Source organism: Mastomys coucha, unplaced genomic scaffold (genome assembly GCF_008632895.1).
Source record: "Mastomys coucha isolate ucsf_1 unplaced genomic scaffold, UCSF_Mcou_1 pScaffold14, whole genome shotgun sequence".
In the NCBI taxonomy this organism is placed as follows: Eukaryota; Metazoa; Chordata; class Mammalia; order Rodentia; family Muridae; genus Mastomys; species Mastomys coucha.
This window is the reverse complement of record NW_022196896.1, coordinates 115,687,573-115,699,932: the sequence shown is the minus strand read 5'-3', so window position 1 is coordinate 115,699,932 and position 12,360 is coordinate 115,687,573. Positions and strand designations below refer to the sequence as shown.

Below are 12,360 nucleotides of genomic sequence, written 5' to 3'. Positions count from 1 at the left end.
TCTCTCTCTCTCTCTCTCTCTCTCATGTGTGTGTGTGTGTGTGTGTGTGTGTGTGTATGTGTGTGTGTGGAAGTGTGTTTTGGTTTTGGCCCTGCGGCTAAGTCTTCAGGAACAAGCAGGATCTTGAAAGTCAGACCAGGGCACGCAGCCAAACATGCTTCACCATAGTTTAGAAAGCAGTGATTACAGGATTAAGAATGTTGGTGGAATGTCTCAGTTGTCCACAAGAAACATGAAAAGGAGGCGTTGGCTCGAGTCAAACTAAAAACAAACCCTAGGGCGTCTGGTTAATACATTCCGATAAAGCAAAGGGGACCACAGGGAAGCCTACCATTAAATGACAGATGATGGAAAGAGAGAAAAGGCCAGCCATTCCAGACCACATTCCACCATAGGCTGTGTCTGCAGCCTGGGCCTGCCTGTCTAGAGATGGTGATCAGGTACAGCTTCCTGCCTGGATTATGTGTGAACAGATGAGATGGCATTCATCAAGCCCTGAGTTCAATTCCCTGCACTGCCAAAGTGGGAGAGGCTGGGATACTGACATACTAAAACTAGCAGCATGCTAAAGAGGTAAACCACAGCAGTCCATTCAGAATGAGACAACACTCTGAGCTTAAGGTATGTGTGACTGCACTGCATCGCGGGAAGTGACCCAAAGAAAAGAGCATGAATTCATCACATGGATATGGAGGCTCCAAACTCGGTACCTCCCCCAGATACTGAAAAATAAAATCCTCTTTTGAGCTGTTGGTCAGTAAGGTTCCAAAGACACGGTCACACGTTACCAGTCATTTCTAATGCTCTTGATTACCCTACAGAACTTGATGGTAAGGTGCTATTGCTGCAGATACTACACATACACTTGAGTCACAGGACATGGAGAAATCAAGCTGGTACTGATTTGGATGTTTCATCCTCACTGGCTAGCTTTATAGTGCCAGAAGGTCCTATTTATAATACTGAGAGATCAGAGTATTCAGCAGTCTCACTCAGCTGTGAACCCCATGAATCACAATACTGACCGGCCTGGCAAGATATGCCCAGGGGTGTGATAGAGGCATAAATATTCTTGATGTAACCAGATACTTTCTGATTAGCTCCACAAGACAGAATTTGTACCCAATACTGTTGATTGTGCCCTAAACCCATGGCACACAAACCATGGCCCATGGGTGGGTCATAGGTCATAAGGAGAGCCTACCACTAACCATCATTCTGCTAGTTAGGCAGAGTAATAAACTGCTGAACTGTGGGAGAGGGGGTGGAAAGATTATAAGAGCCTAGGAAGTGGATGTCCACAGAGAAACAGTGTTTGTTGGACATGACAGCAAATCAAAGCACCTATGACTACACAAGACCTAAACAAGATCAAGCCAGTGAAAATCCCAACATGGACAGGGGAGGGGCTCATGGATTCACATCTCTAGCTAAGGGGCAGCTTGCCCTTGGTGGCTGCTGAGGAAGGCAGAGTCAGGTTTCCACAGTGATGTGGTCCCTGAGAAGGATGCCCATGTTCCAGCCAATGGTCCTACATCCACCCATGCACATGCAGGAAGCACCAAGCAGAGATAGTGTCTGTCCCTCAGTCTGTCTGTCTGTCTGTCTGTCTGTCTATCTGTCTGTCTGTCTGTCTATTTTAAGGAGCAAGCACATGAAGTTAGGAGGGAATGGTTGTAAGGGATGGGGAGAAATTGTAGAGGGAGAGAATAGGGGGTGGACTTGATCAAAACACATTACACGCCTGCATGAAATTCTCAATGAAAAATTGAAGTCAATAAAATTGAAATATATGTACCCTTCTTTAACATAACAACGTATTTCCATCTTGGTTTGAAACCCAATGTCATGCCTAATTAAGCTCATGAAAAATAGTTCCACTAATGGTAGAAACACAGAGGAATGGTCATTACATCACCATTATTAGACACTGTACTATATGAACTGTGTACTCTCAGACAAGACAAAGAGCAAAGACACAGCATTAGAACAGGCAAGGGATCGCCCACTGCAGATGTGTCCTATATACAGATATACAGAGAAGCAAAGAGAATGACTGAGGAACTGAATAATGAGGGCTGAAACAGGAGCCTTACGCTATTAGTGTGTGGAGCCGCAGATCTGTGTGTGCAAACACTGGTAGAGAGAAAACTCCACAAAAGCCATTTAGAGCAGCAAACCCTCATCAAGATGCGACACCCGGAATAATAAACTCAGGAATGACGGTGTGCTGAGAGTTACTAGCTAGACAACAGGGGCGGGGAAGGGAGGGCTTGGGTAGGAACGATCAGGGTCACAAACCCCTAGCACTGCCAAACATCATTGTAGAGATAAAATTGATCAAAACAAACAAACAAACAAACCCAACAGTGTATCATTACTTGTTGGAGCCTCAAAGAGGAAAGAGGGTGAGGATGACCACTCTCTTCTTTGGTCAGAAAACGATAACTGAGGATACCCAATTCTGCCAGATTAAAACATTATTTCTTAGGAGCCTACTTAGGTGGGCAAAGGCTTGAAAAGCTCTAGCTTCCATATACATGCACACATGTGTAACACTCGAGTGTGCACACACGCGCGCACACACACACACTCACAGTTCAAGTAGAAAACAAAGCAGCCCTCAGGTTGGATTACCAGAGTATTGAATGAGACAGAGCTGCCATGCACGCATGTCCCTGGCCAGCTGAGGGAAGCATGGCCTCTTGGAGTGTCAATACCACCCCTGAAAATACGGAGATAGAGAGAGAGGTATCTAACCCCATCTGAGTAGGTGGCACCTTCAAGCAGGAGAGCAGAGCAGGGGTGGAGCCCAACAGGACGGAGAGACCGTCCTCCTGACCTGTGTGTGTGTGTGAGGTGCTATGATGGCTTTGGTCTTTTCCATAGGTTATCGAGGATGTCATAGCCGCCCAAGAAGAGGAAGAAAAACTCAAGAAGAAAAAGAAGAAGAAAGAAGAAAAGGAGAGTAAGCCCAAAAAGGGCAAGAAGGAGAAGGAGAAGAAAGTCACCCCAAAAGAAAAGGCTGTGAAGGTAACGAGTGTGTGAGAATTTTACGAATCTGATTCCTTTTCTTCATTCTGTCTTTGCTTGGTTCTCAGGCAGAGGTGTAAGCTCCGGTCCACCAAGGTCACCGTCGGTAGCTTCAGACTCCGTTGGATTTTATGTTGATCAGCACTCAGGCACAATCTTTTCCACGTTTTTATAAATACCTACTAGGACAACTGACAGTATGGACAACTCAATCAGTTTATATAATTTACATAATTATTCCCCCAAAATAAATCATGTGCCCTGTCTTTCTTCAAGGCAAGCTGTTTGGCAGGTCGAGGAGCCACTGGGAAGTTAAAAACAACCCAGTCTTTGTTTAGCCCGAATGTGCTCAGTCGAATTCATCATCAGCACTGACTCAACTGGGCAAAGTGGGGCATGCCTTTAGTCTCAGCACTAGGGAGGCAGAAGCAGACAGATTTCTGTGGGTTTGAGGCCAGCTTGGTCTATAAATCGAGTTCTAGGACAGCAAGGGCCGTTACACAGAAAAACCCTGTCTCAGAAAATAAATAAACAAACAAACAAATAAGTAACGCTAGACTGAGAGTGTACCTCAACAGCACCTTTGATGATCATCAATAAAGTGTAGACAGCTAGCATTTACTCCAGGAGATGGCTGCGTGTACACACAGGAAAGTGGTGTGTATTGGGGAGAGGAGAAGCCCTTCTATACATGACAAGCTGGGCTCCATCAAATTCCAAACCTCTTACCATATGAATGAGCTGACAAGGAGGATCCTAAAAAGGAAAAGGTGGGAGGGTGTGGGGGCCTATGGGGGGCCAGTGATCTGGATGTAAAGTGAAAAGAAATGCTTAAAAATCAAAATCAAAGTAAAAGTGAAATGGCAAGCTGCAGCTGGAAGATGCTCACAAACTATCTCACGATATATTGGATATATAATGAATTCTCACCGTTTAATGAAAAACTTTTCAGGGGATTTTTGATTTGTCACCAAAGCTTAGGATTTCAGACAATGAGTTCCTGTTCCCATACAACAACCATGATGGGATACTTCCATTGGGGGACACCTCCACTTGGCAATACTTCCATGGGGACTATCTGAATCAGTGGCTCCCTGGATGGAGGATACCTTCATGAGTGGATACCTCCGTGGGGGGCACATCTCAATGAGTGGATAGTTCCATGAAAGGAAAAAACTCAGGAAAGGGATACTTTTGTGAGGGACCACTGAAGCCTGAAGGCCTTTTTTTTTTTTTTTTTTTTTTTTTTTTTTTTTTTTTTTTGCCAGTGTGCAGCCATGTCTGCAAACATGCTGTCTGCAGCAAAGGAATCTCATTTGTCTGACTGTGTCTCTAGCAGTCCTCATGCTGGCTTCAGGAAGGAACATGAAAGAAATGAGGCCATTGTTCAACTGCACAGGACATCATTGCAAATTGTTGTCAGTGCTTTGACTGGACTAAAATATGACCAGACTGAGGGCTGCTGGGAAGATCTTTCGGCACAGCAAAATCAGTTCTAATAGCTCTGGATTGATGGTATTGCTCAGCCATGACCAGCCACGATCTTCTCTCTAGTCTCTTGGCCCAAGCTGTTCCACATTGAACAGTGGGGCCTCCGCCCTGGGATGGTGATGCCAACATTCAGGGTGTACATCCCTGGCTCTGTTAAACACTCCTGGACTCCTCCATGGTCACATCCAAAGGTTTGTTTCCTTGGTGATTGCAAATCCTGTTAAGTTGGCAACAAAGAGTAACATCGCATAAACCTTCAGGTAAGACCAGCAAGGGACAGAAGCATCCTGGGACAAGGAAGAAAGCCATCGGTGTGAAGAGCATATTCCACTGCCCAACTGTGTCGTGTCTGTAAGGATAAAAGGACGTTGCTTTCTGTCCCTCGGCTGTGAGAAGAGACAGCTAAGAATGTAACAGAGACAAAGTCAGATGGCTCCTTAAAAACCCGTGCCTCTCTTCAAAAACTGAAGAAGGGTCTGTCTGGGCTAGAGAGATGACTTTGCAGTTAAAGCAGTTGTTGCTCCTGCAGAGGACCTGGGTTTAGTTCCCAGCACCCACATAGTGTCTCACAACCACTCATAACTCTGGTGTTAAGGGATCCAGTGCTCTCTTCCAACTTCTGCAAGCACCAGGCACACACATGGTACACATATACACATGCAGGCAAAACACAAATATGCATACAATAAATAATAAAATGCATCCAAAATGGTTTTCAAACTGGAGAAGGGCAGGAGAGACAATCCCTTGCAGGCTCCCAGTCTCCTCCTCTCCTTGGTCAGTGTCCTGGGGTAGACAAAACATTTCCTGTGGAACATCTTCCCTTCTCTAGATCTAAGATCTAGGGGTAGATGCCATCTCGAAATGAGAATAAAATCATGGCTGGTGTCCTGGGTGGCATTGTGTATCAGCTTGACACAAGTTAAGAGTAATCAGAGGAAGTAGCCTCAGTTGAGAACGTGTCTCCATGAGACCCAGCTATAAGGCATTTTCTCAATTAGTGACCAGCGGGGGAGGGCCGAGACCATTGCAAGTGGTGCCATCCCTGGGCACCTGGGTTCTGTAAGAAAACAGGCTAAGCGAACCATGGGAAGCAAGCCAGTAAGCAGCACCCTCCATGGCCTCTGCATCAGCTCCTGCCTCCACATTCCCACCCTGTTTGCGTTCCTGTCCTGACTTCCCCAATGATGAATTGTGATCTGGAAATGTAAGCCAAATAAATCCTTCCCTCCGCAACTTGCTTTTTGATCATGTTTTTTTGTTTTGTTTTGTTTTTGTTTTTTGTTTTTGCAGTAATAAAAACCTTAACTAACACAGCTAGAAACTATTTTAAGATAAAAGTATGCCAAGATCACATAGCATAGTAACTTGAATATATATATTAATATATATTCAATATTTATATATACATATACAATACGTACATAATATAAAATTCTATATTATAGTTATATAGGAATATTACTTGTATATTATATTTATAGTATATGTGTACATTTTATGTAGGATATTTATATGGAATGTGCATGTTTATATAGCTCAGTGTGTCAAAGCTGTTGCTGACCTTGCGGTTGAGTGTCACATTCTATCGCCATTAGAGACTTGGAGTTGTTCATGCCTGTCAGGGTTCGAGGAGGCTTTTCTCACCCACACAAAATCAGCAACAGAGCTGACAGAATCTGAAATGCAAAACCTAAAACTCTGGTGCCCTGACCCAGATCTGTCTCAGTTTCCCTTGATGACTGTGCATCTAACCTTTGTCACAAGGATGCCCCTGGGTTCTTGTTTCCGAAGTAGCAATAAGGAGACAAGACTCCTGGTCACCCGCAAGTGGTGGCAAGGTTTAGAGATTGGAGGGGGTGGTGCAAGTGAAGTTTAGTCAAGCCAGCCAACAAAGTAAGAATCAGAAGTAAGTGACATGCTCCCCCTATTCGGCCGGGAGAACCTGGAACTCCTTAGCACTGAGGTATGATGGACAGGAATCAGATGTGGAAGCCAACAGCAGAGAACAATGATCAGTTCCTTCAGTAAAGACCATGAGAGTAGCCTTCTTCCTTGAGTTTTAGATCTTGCACCGTGCTGTGGAGGAATGGCGTCATTTGTGGAAATTATGAGGTGGCTCTGCCTTGGGGCAGCAGGAGGATCCAAAGAATGGTGTGGATGCCTCCAGGGGAGCCAGCAATCTGGCATCGGTGGACAGTGGTAGACAGCATGTTCACTAAACAGGTCCTGAGTGACATTAGAACAGCTCTGAAGAAACACAAGGGTTCACACTCCTCACCTGGAAGCACTGGGCTCATTGGGTGCCAAAAACAAGTTGGCTAAGTCATCAATGATAACATGAGACAGGGGTCATGCAAGGTGCAAGGGACAAGAAGTGTGACCTCCCAGTCCTGGAGTAGAAGAGGCTAAGCACTCAGATCCATGAGCCAACTCCTTCATCTATCTCCTCTGAAGGATACACACACACACACACACACACACACACACACACACACACACGTAAAACAAAGACCCAGATTTTTACCTCTCACCCACCTGGCCTTTGCCTTCCCAGCTTGATGCTGAACGAGCTGTGTGCATGATACTCATTTTTCCCACAAGAGGCCAGGGCTGGACTTCCCTCTATTCAGCACAATCTCCAGCCACTTGGCTGAGCTCAGAACAGCAGGGTCATGGCCAGAAAGTTTCCATGTGACCCTATCCAAGTAAGATTCAGGGGAAATAAATGCCCTTAGGATTAAGATGGCAGATTCAAACTTCCTGGAGGAAAATCCTACAATACCCGTTCAAAGAAGTGATATACCGAATTCTTAGAACAGCAGCCAATGGAGTGGCTCAATGAAGTTGAAGGCTCTTTACCAAAGAAAGAAATGCATTTCAAGGGGGAAGCAGAAACTTCAAGCTGCACTTTCCCCTCCAATAAGAAGGCAGCTCATGTAACTGTCAATTATTTCATTACTGCATGGAAAGCCAGACCCTATTATGTCATGGGAATGTCTCATGTTCTCTCTTTAAAATCACCAGGATTAGATGTTTCCCAAAACAGTCTCACAATGGTTTTTGCCCTTGAGAACTTGAACTTTGTTATAGAAATAAAAGCAGGCCTCTAGTTTTGCTTTTATGTTCCTGCCTCAAACACCTGTTGCATGCAGAGCTCTACCCTGGTTTGAGACAGAGCAGGAAGCATGTGCAAGATGGTAACCTTGTCATGAGAGTGCCTCAGTCCGGAGCAGCAATGGCAAGCACACCGATAGTCCATAATGTGTGCAGAGGAACAGATTCCTATCAGAGGGAAAGGAGTCCCCTACAGTGCTCCTACACCTGTTTCAGCTACAGTAGGGTCCCCTGGCCAACCATCTCTGCTGTCCTGTCCTTAGGCCAAGGCCTGTGTGAAGTTCAGCTCTGGGCCTTCTGGGGCTCTTCCTTTTGGTTTGCCTTTTTTTCCCCTCTACTCGTCTGTGTGGATCTTTCGCTTTCCTCCCTTGCCCTCTCCTACACACACCTGTATGCCTGTGCCCACTGTTTCATACTAACATGGATGAACTTGTCACTCTTCAAACAGAGCCCCCACCTCTGCATCTCAGAGTTCCCACCCATATTTCTCTCTTCTGTTATGTATGGCTCTGCAGCACCACTGTGCACCTTCCCAGGAACCTCCTCCTCTTCCTCTTCCCCTTCCTCCTCTTCCCCTTCCTCCTCTTCCCCTTCCTCCCCCTCCTCCTCTTCCTCCTCCCCTTCCTCTTCCCTTTGCTTCTCCTCTTGTTCCCCCTCCTCCCATTTGATCCTTCTTCTATTCCTTCTCTAGACCCTGCTCCTGCTCCTGCTCGTCCTCCTCCTTCCTTCTCTTCCTACTCCTGTCCCTTCTCCTTTTCTTCCTGCTCATTCTCCTCCCCTTTTCTCCTCCTCCCTCCTCCTCTTCCTCATCCTTCTTCCTCCTGCTGCTCATTCTCTTCTTGGTACTCCTTCTACTCCTCCTCCTCTTCCTCCTCTTCTCATTACCCATTGTTCTGTGCTCATTGGCAGTGTAGTCTTTGTAATTGGTTTGATTTGATGTCCATAGCTGCCTGGGTTTAGTGTGGTTGCTGTGGCAGAGTTCTCACCAGGGCATAGGACTCAGCTAGGGTCAGAGACTGAGCTAGGGTCTAACTAGATAGAGTCTGAGCATTTCTTTTAAGTGGGGCCCTCTAAAATGCGGCCCTTGTGTCTAGCTTCCCTCACTCGGTGCATTTCTTCCCACAGGTAAAGGGCAACATATAGTCCATTCATCTATGGACTGAGCATGCATGTTTTATATTATTCTTTCACCCAGTAAGTGCCTATGGTAGGCAGAAATGCTGGCTCCCAGACTAAGGGGCATCCCTGCTATTCACAACTCTCTGTCTACTGGAAAGTGGAGGATGCTGATAGGAAGGAAGACTCAGTGAGAGTGTAGACAAAATACAGCCAGTGCTGGGGTATAAAGCTGTCAGCTGGGAATTCCTGGGAGAGAGGAGCCAGAGTCCAAAATCATCAGAAACCACTAGTGGCCATTAAGAGGAGACAGGAGAAAGGAGGAGGCAAGGAAAAAGCATGCCACTGCACACAGAACAGCATCCTTCTCCATGTGGCTAACAGTAATGTCAGAAGCAAGGAAGAGGCCTGGGGACCAGGGCCGGGAAGGCTGCTTGCAGCCTGGAACAGGCTGGGACTTGGTCCTATGGGGACAGAACCAACAAGGAGCTTCAGGACAGATGTCTCAGGGCATCATCTGAAGGAAGGCTTAAGGTTGATCATATCTGTGCCTGAGTTTCTTCTGGCAGGACAGAAAGGGAGACCCCAAGTCAGACAGTGTATGAGCAAGGGACCAGTCAGGTGGTCGAGATAAGAAAACAGTAAGATCTCAGGAAGTGCAGGTATCCAAACAGGTGTGGTTTGGTGGCCATTTATTTACCTATGAAAGTAAGGAGGGAAAACTGTGGGGATCAGTGGCACAAAAGTCATGTGGTCTCCAAGGAGTGTAGACACACAGTGGTTAGTGCCACCACGGAGCCCAACACGAGAACCCAGAAAAAGAAGGACTGTCAATTCCCCAGTGTCTGGGAGCCTCACAGCATCCCCAGTGAAGATAGTCTCATGACAACAAGCAGTCCCCTCCTAACGCTGGTGCTCTGTGCATGTAGGAAGCTTAGCGACTCCTCATGGTCGTAGGAAGTGGCCATGTCTGATTCCCAGGCTCAGGAAAGGGACAAATGAGAAACAGGAAGAGCACTGGTATACACAGAAGCCCAGAAGCCCAAAGTGAAGAGAAGCTCACAGCCCAGCTCTGGGGACACTGGGAAGGGATGCAGACAGGCTCTGAGCTGAGGGTGTAGCCTTCAAGACAGCATTGAGCAAGTCCTTACAAGGCAGGACCCAAACCTGGCCTGTGAACTATGGGAAAGCCACCGTGCAGAGACTGTGCCTGTCCTACCAATGTCTCAGGAGCCTGGCCACCCATGCTCCCAGTGACGGTGTGGCACTCCGTGTGCAGACCACTACCAAGGGAACATCTCTGGTGGATGGGGAAAGACTTTCAGTCCTGTCAGCTATGGCAGGTCTTAACAGACAAATTGTGCCTGTAATTAACAAAAATATTGCTCTGCTCTGGACAGGAAGAAGATGAGGAATGGAAGATGTCACCAAGTCTTTTCCTTCAATTGATGGAGGAAGGAAATAGCATATACAAAGGTCAGTCCCGGAGAATGCATGGTCCTCAAGGGGGTCACCCTGTTCCAGTAGTGTGCTCAGGTTCCAGTAGGTGGACAGGTCTTTAAGTGGTCAAGCATGGTTTGAGCTGCGTTGCGCAAATCCAGCTAAAACCTGTCCCTTTCCAGCTTCTTATGATTCCTAAAAGCATAGAGTTGTGGTGGCTACTGTCCTAGTTTAACAAATACAACCTGGGAAAGAAAGGGCTGATTCCAGCTAATAGTCTGCCGTGACAGAACATCGGGGGAGGCACTCAAGGCAGGAACCTGGAGGGAGGAACTGAAGCTGAGCCCATGTAGGAGCACTGCTTACTGGCTTGCTCCTGATGGCTGCTTTCTTATAATAGTACCACCTGTTCAGGGAATGACACCACCCACAGTGGGCTGGGCCCTCCCACGTTAATCAATAACCAAGAAATGTCTACCTAAACTTGGCTACAGGCTGACCTGATGGACGCATTTTTAAAACTAAGATTCCCTCTTCCCAGATGACTCTAGTTTGTGTTAAGCTGGTAATATATATATATATATATATATATATATATATATATATAATATATGCATATATATTATATATAATATATATACATATATACACATATATATGTATATATACATATATATGTATGTTTGTATGTATATATATATACATACATGTGTGTATTTATACAGACAGACAGACACTAACCAGCATAGTTAGGTTTTCATTGTCAACTTGGCACAATCCAAAATCATCTGGGAGAGTCTCAAAGAATTGTCTAGATGAGGTCAGCCGGTGAGCATGTCTGTGGAGGATTGTCTTAATTATGTTCGTTGATGTGAGAAAGCCATCCCACTGGCTTGAAGCCCTGGACTATATGAGTAGAGAGGGCTTGCTGGGTGACAGCAAGGTCGTATGGGTAACTTGCTTCTCCCTGCTCTTGACTGGCTATGTCGTGAGTGTCCAGCTGAGCTCCTCATTTGGCTTCCCTACACTGATGGACTGCAGCCAAATAAACTCTTTCTTCCCTAAGTTGTTTTCTTGGTCAGGGTATTTGTCACAGCAATAGAAATGAAACTGGGAAAATGGAAGAGCAACACACATGCGTAGGCTGGAAATGTTCTAGAACTTTCCCCGGTTTTGCACCCCTCAGCTGACCATGCTCTTGCTTAGTGGCATGAAGAAAGGAATTACATTAAGGAAATGAATTCCACATGTAGAAATCTTAATCCTCTCAGACCAAGACCCCATCTCAGTTCTGACAATTGCTTTGTCTATGGTTCAATTCTATTAGCATAGCCAGAACCTGGCAGTGTGTGTGAGCCGATGGGCTCTGCCTTTTCAGAGATCTTTGTTATAATTTGCCAGGACTGTTATCCAACTCCTTGTCTCTGAATCCTTGGAGTCCCTGCCTCTAGTAGTCTGTTAGTGGGTACATGCTAGAATAGAGTTAGCATAGCAAATAGTATATTTTAGTGTAACTATATTATAGTGTAATAATAAAATTGTTGTTAAGGATATAACTCAAATTACTGGGATAAACACCTTGAATCAACATTAAATATGTACATATCTATCCATCTATCTGTCTATTTGTATCTATCTATCTATCTATCTATCTATCTATCTATCTATCTATAAAGGCAGAGCCCATTGGCTCACACACCCTGCCAGGTTTTGGCTATGCTAATGGAATTGAACCATAGACAAAGCAATTGTCAGAACCGAGACGGATATAGTTTCACCATAACCTTGGGATAAATCTTAACAGCAGATGATTGGCCAGTGTGACCCTGGTCCATAATACTGTTGTAGAGATTTCTGAGAAATGTAATAATGATATAAAGAAGAGATTTCTTCAAATGTCTGTCAATCGTGGACCTCCTCAATCTGAGTTGGATCTGGACAACAATGGATCATGTAGGGAGAGAGAGAGAGAGAGAAAGAAAGGGGAATTGATGGATAGAGATAGATAGAAAGGTAGAGAGAGGGGGGGAAGATAAATAAATGATAGATAGATAGATAGATAGATAGATAGATAGATAGATAGATAGGCAGGCCAGGCAGTAGTGGCACACACCTATAATCCCAGCACTTGGGAGGCAGAGACAGGCGGATTTCTGAGTTCGA

At 45.5% G+C, this 12,360-nt stretch overlaps 1 protein-coding gene across 3 annotated transcripts in view; it reads left to right on the top strand.

Annotated features, from left to right (window-relative positions):
• Iqca1 (IQ motif containing with AAA domain 1) overlaps positions 1 to 12,360 on the top strand; it is a 109,196-nt gene that overhangs the window by 49,725 nt on the left and 47,111 nt on the right. For all 3 annotated transcript variants that reach the window (XM_031368374.1, XM_031368372.1, XM_031368373.1), the window contains exons 8-9: positions 2,890 to 3,033; positions 10,158 to 10,233. In XM_031368374.1, the coding sequence (XP_031224234.1) occupies positions 2,890 to 3,033; positions 10,158 to 10,233 (220 nt within the window). The remainder of the gene's footprint in view (positions 1 to 2,889; positions 3,034 to 10,157; positions 10,234 to 12,360) is intronic.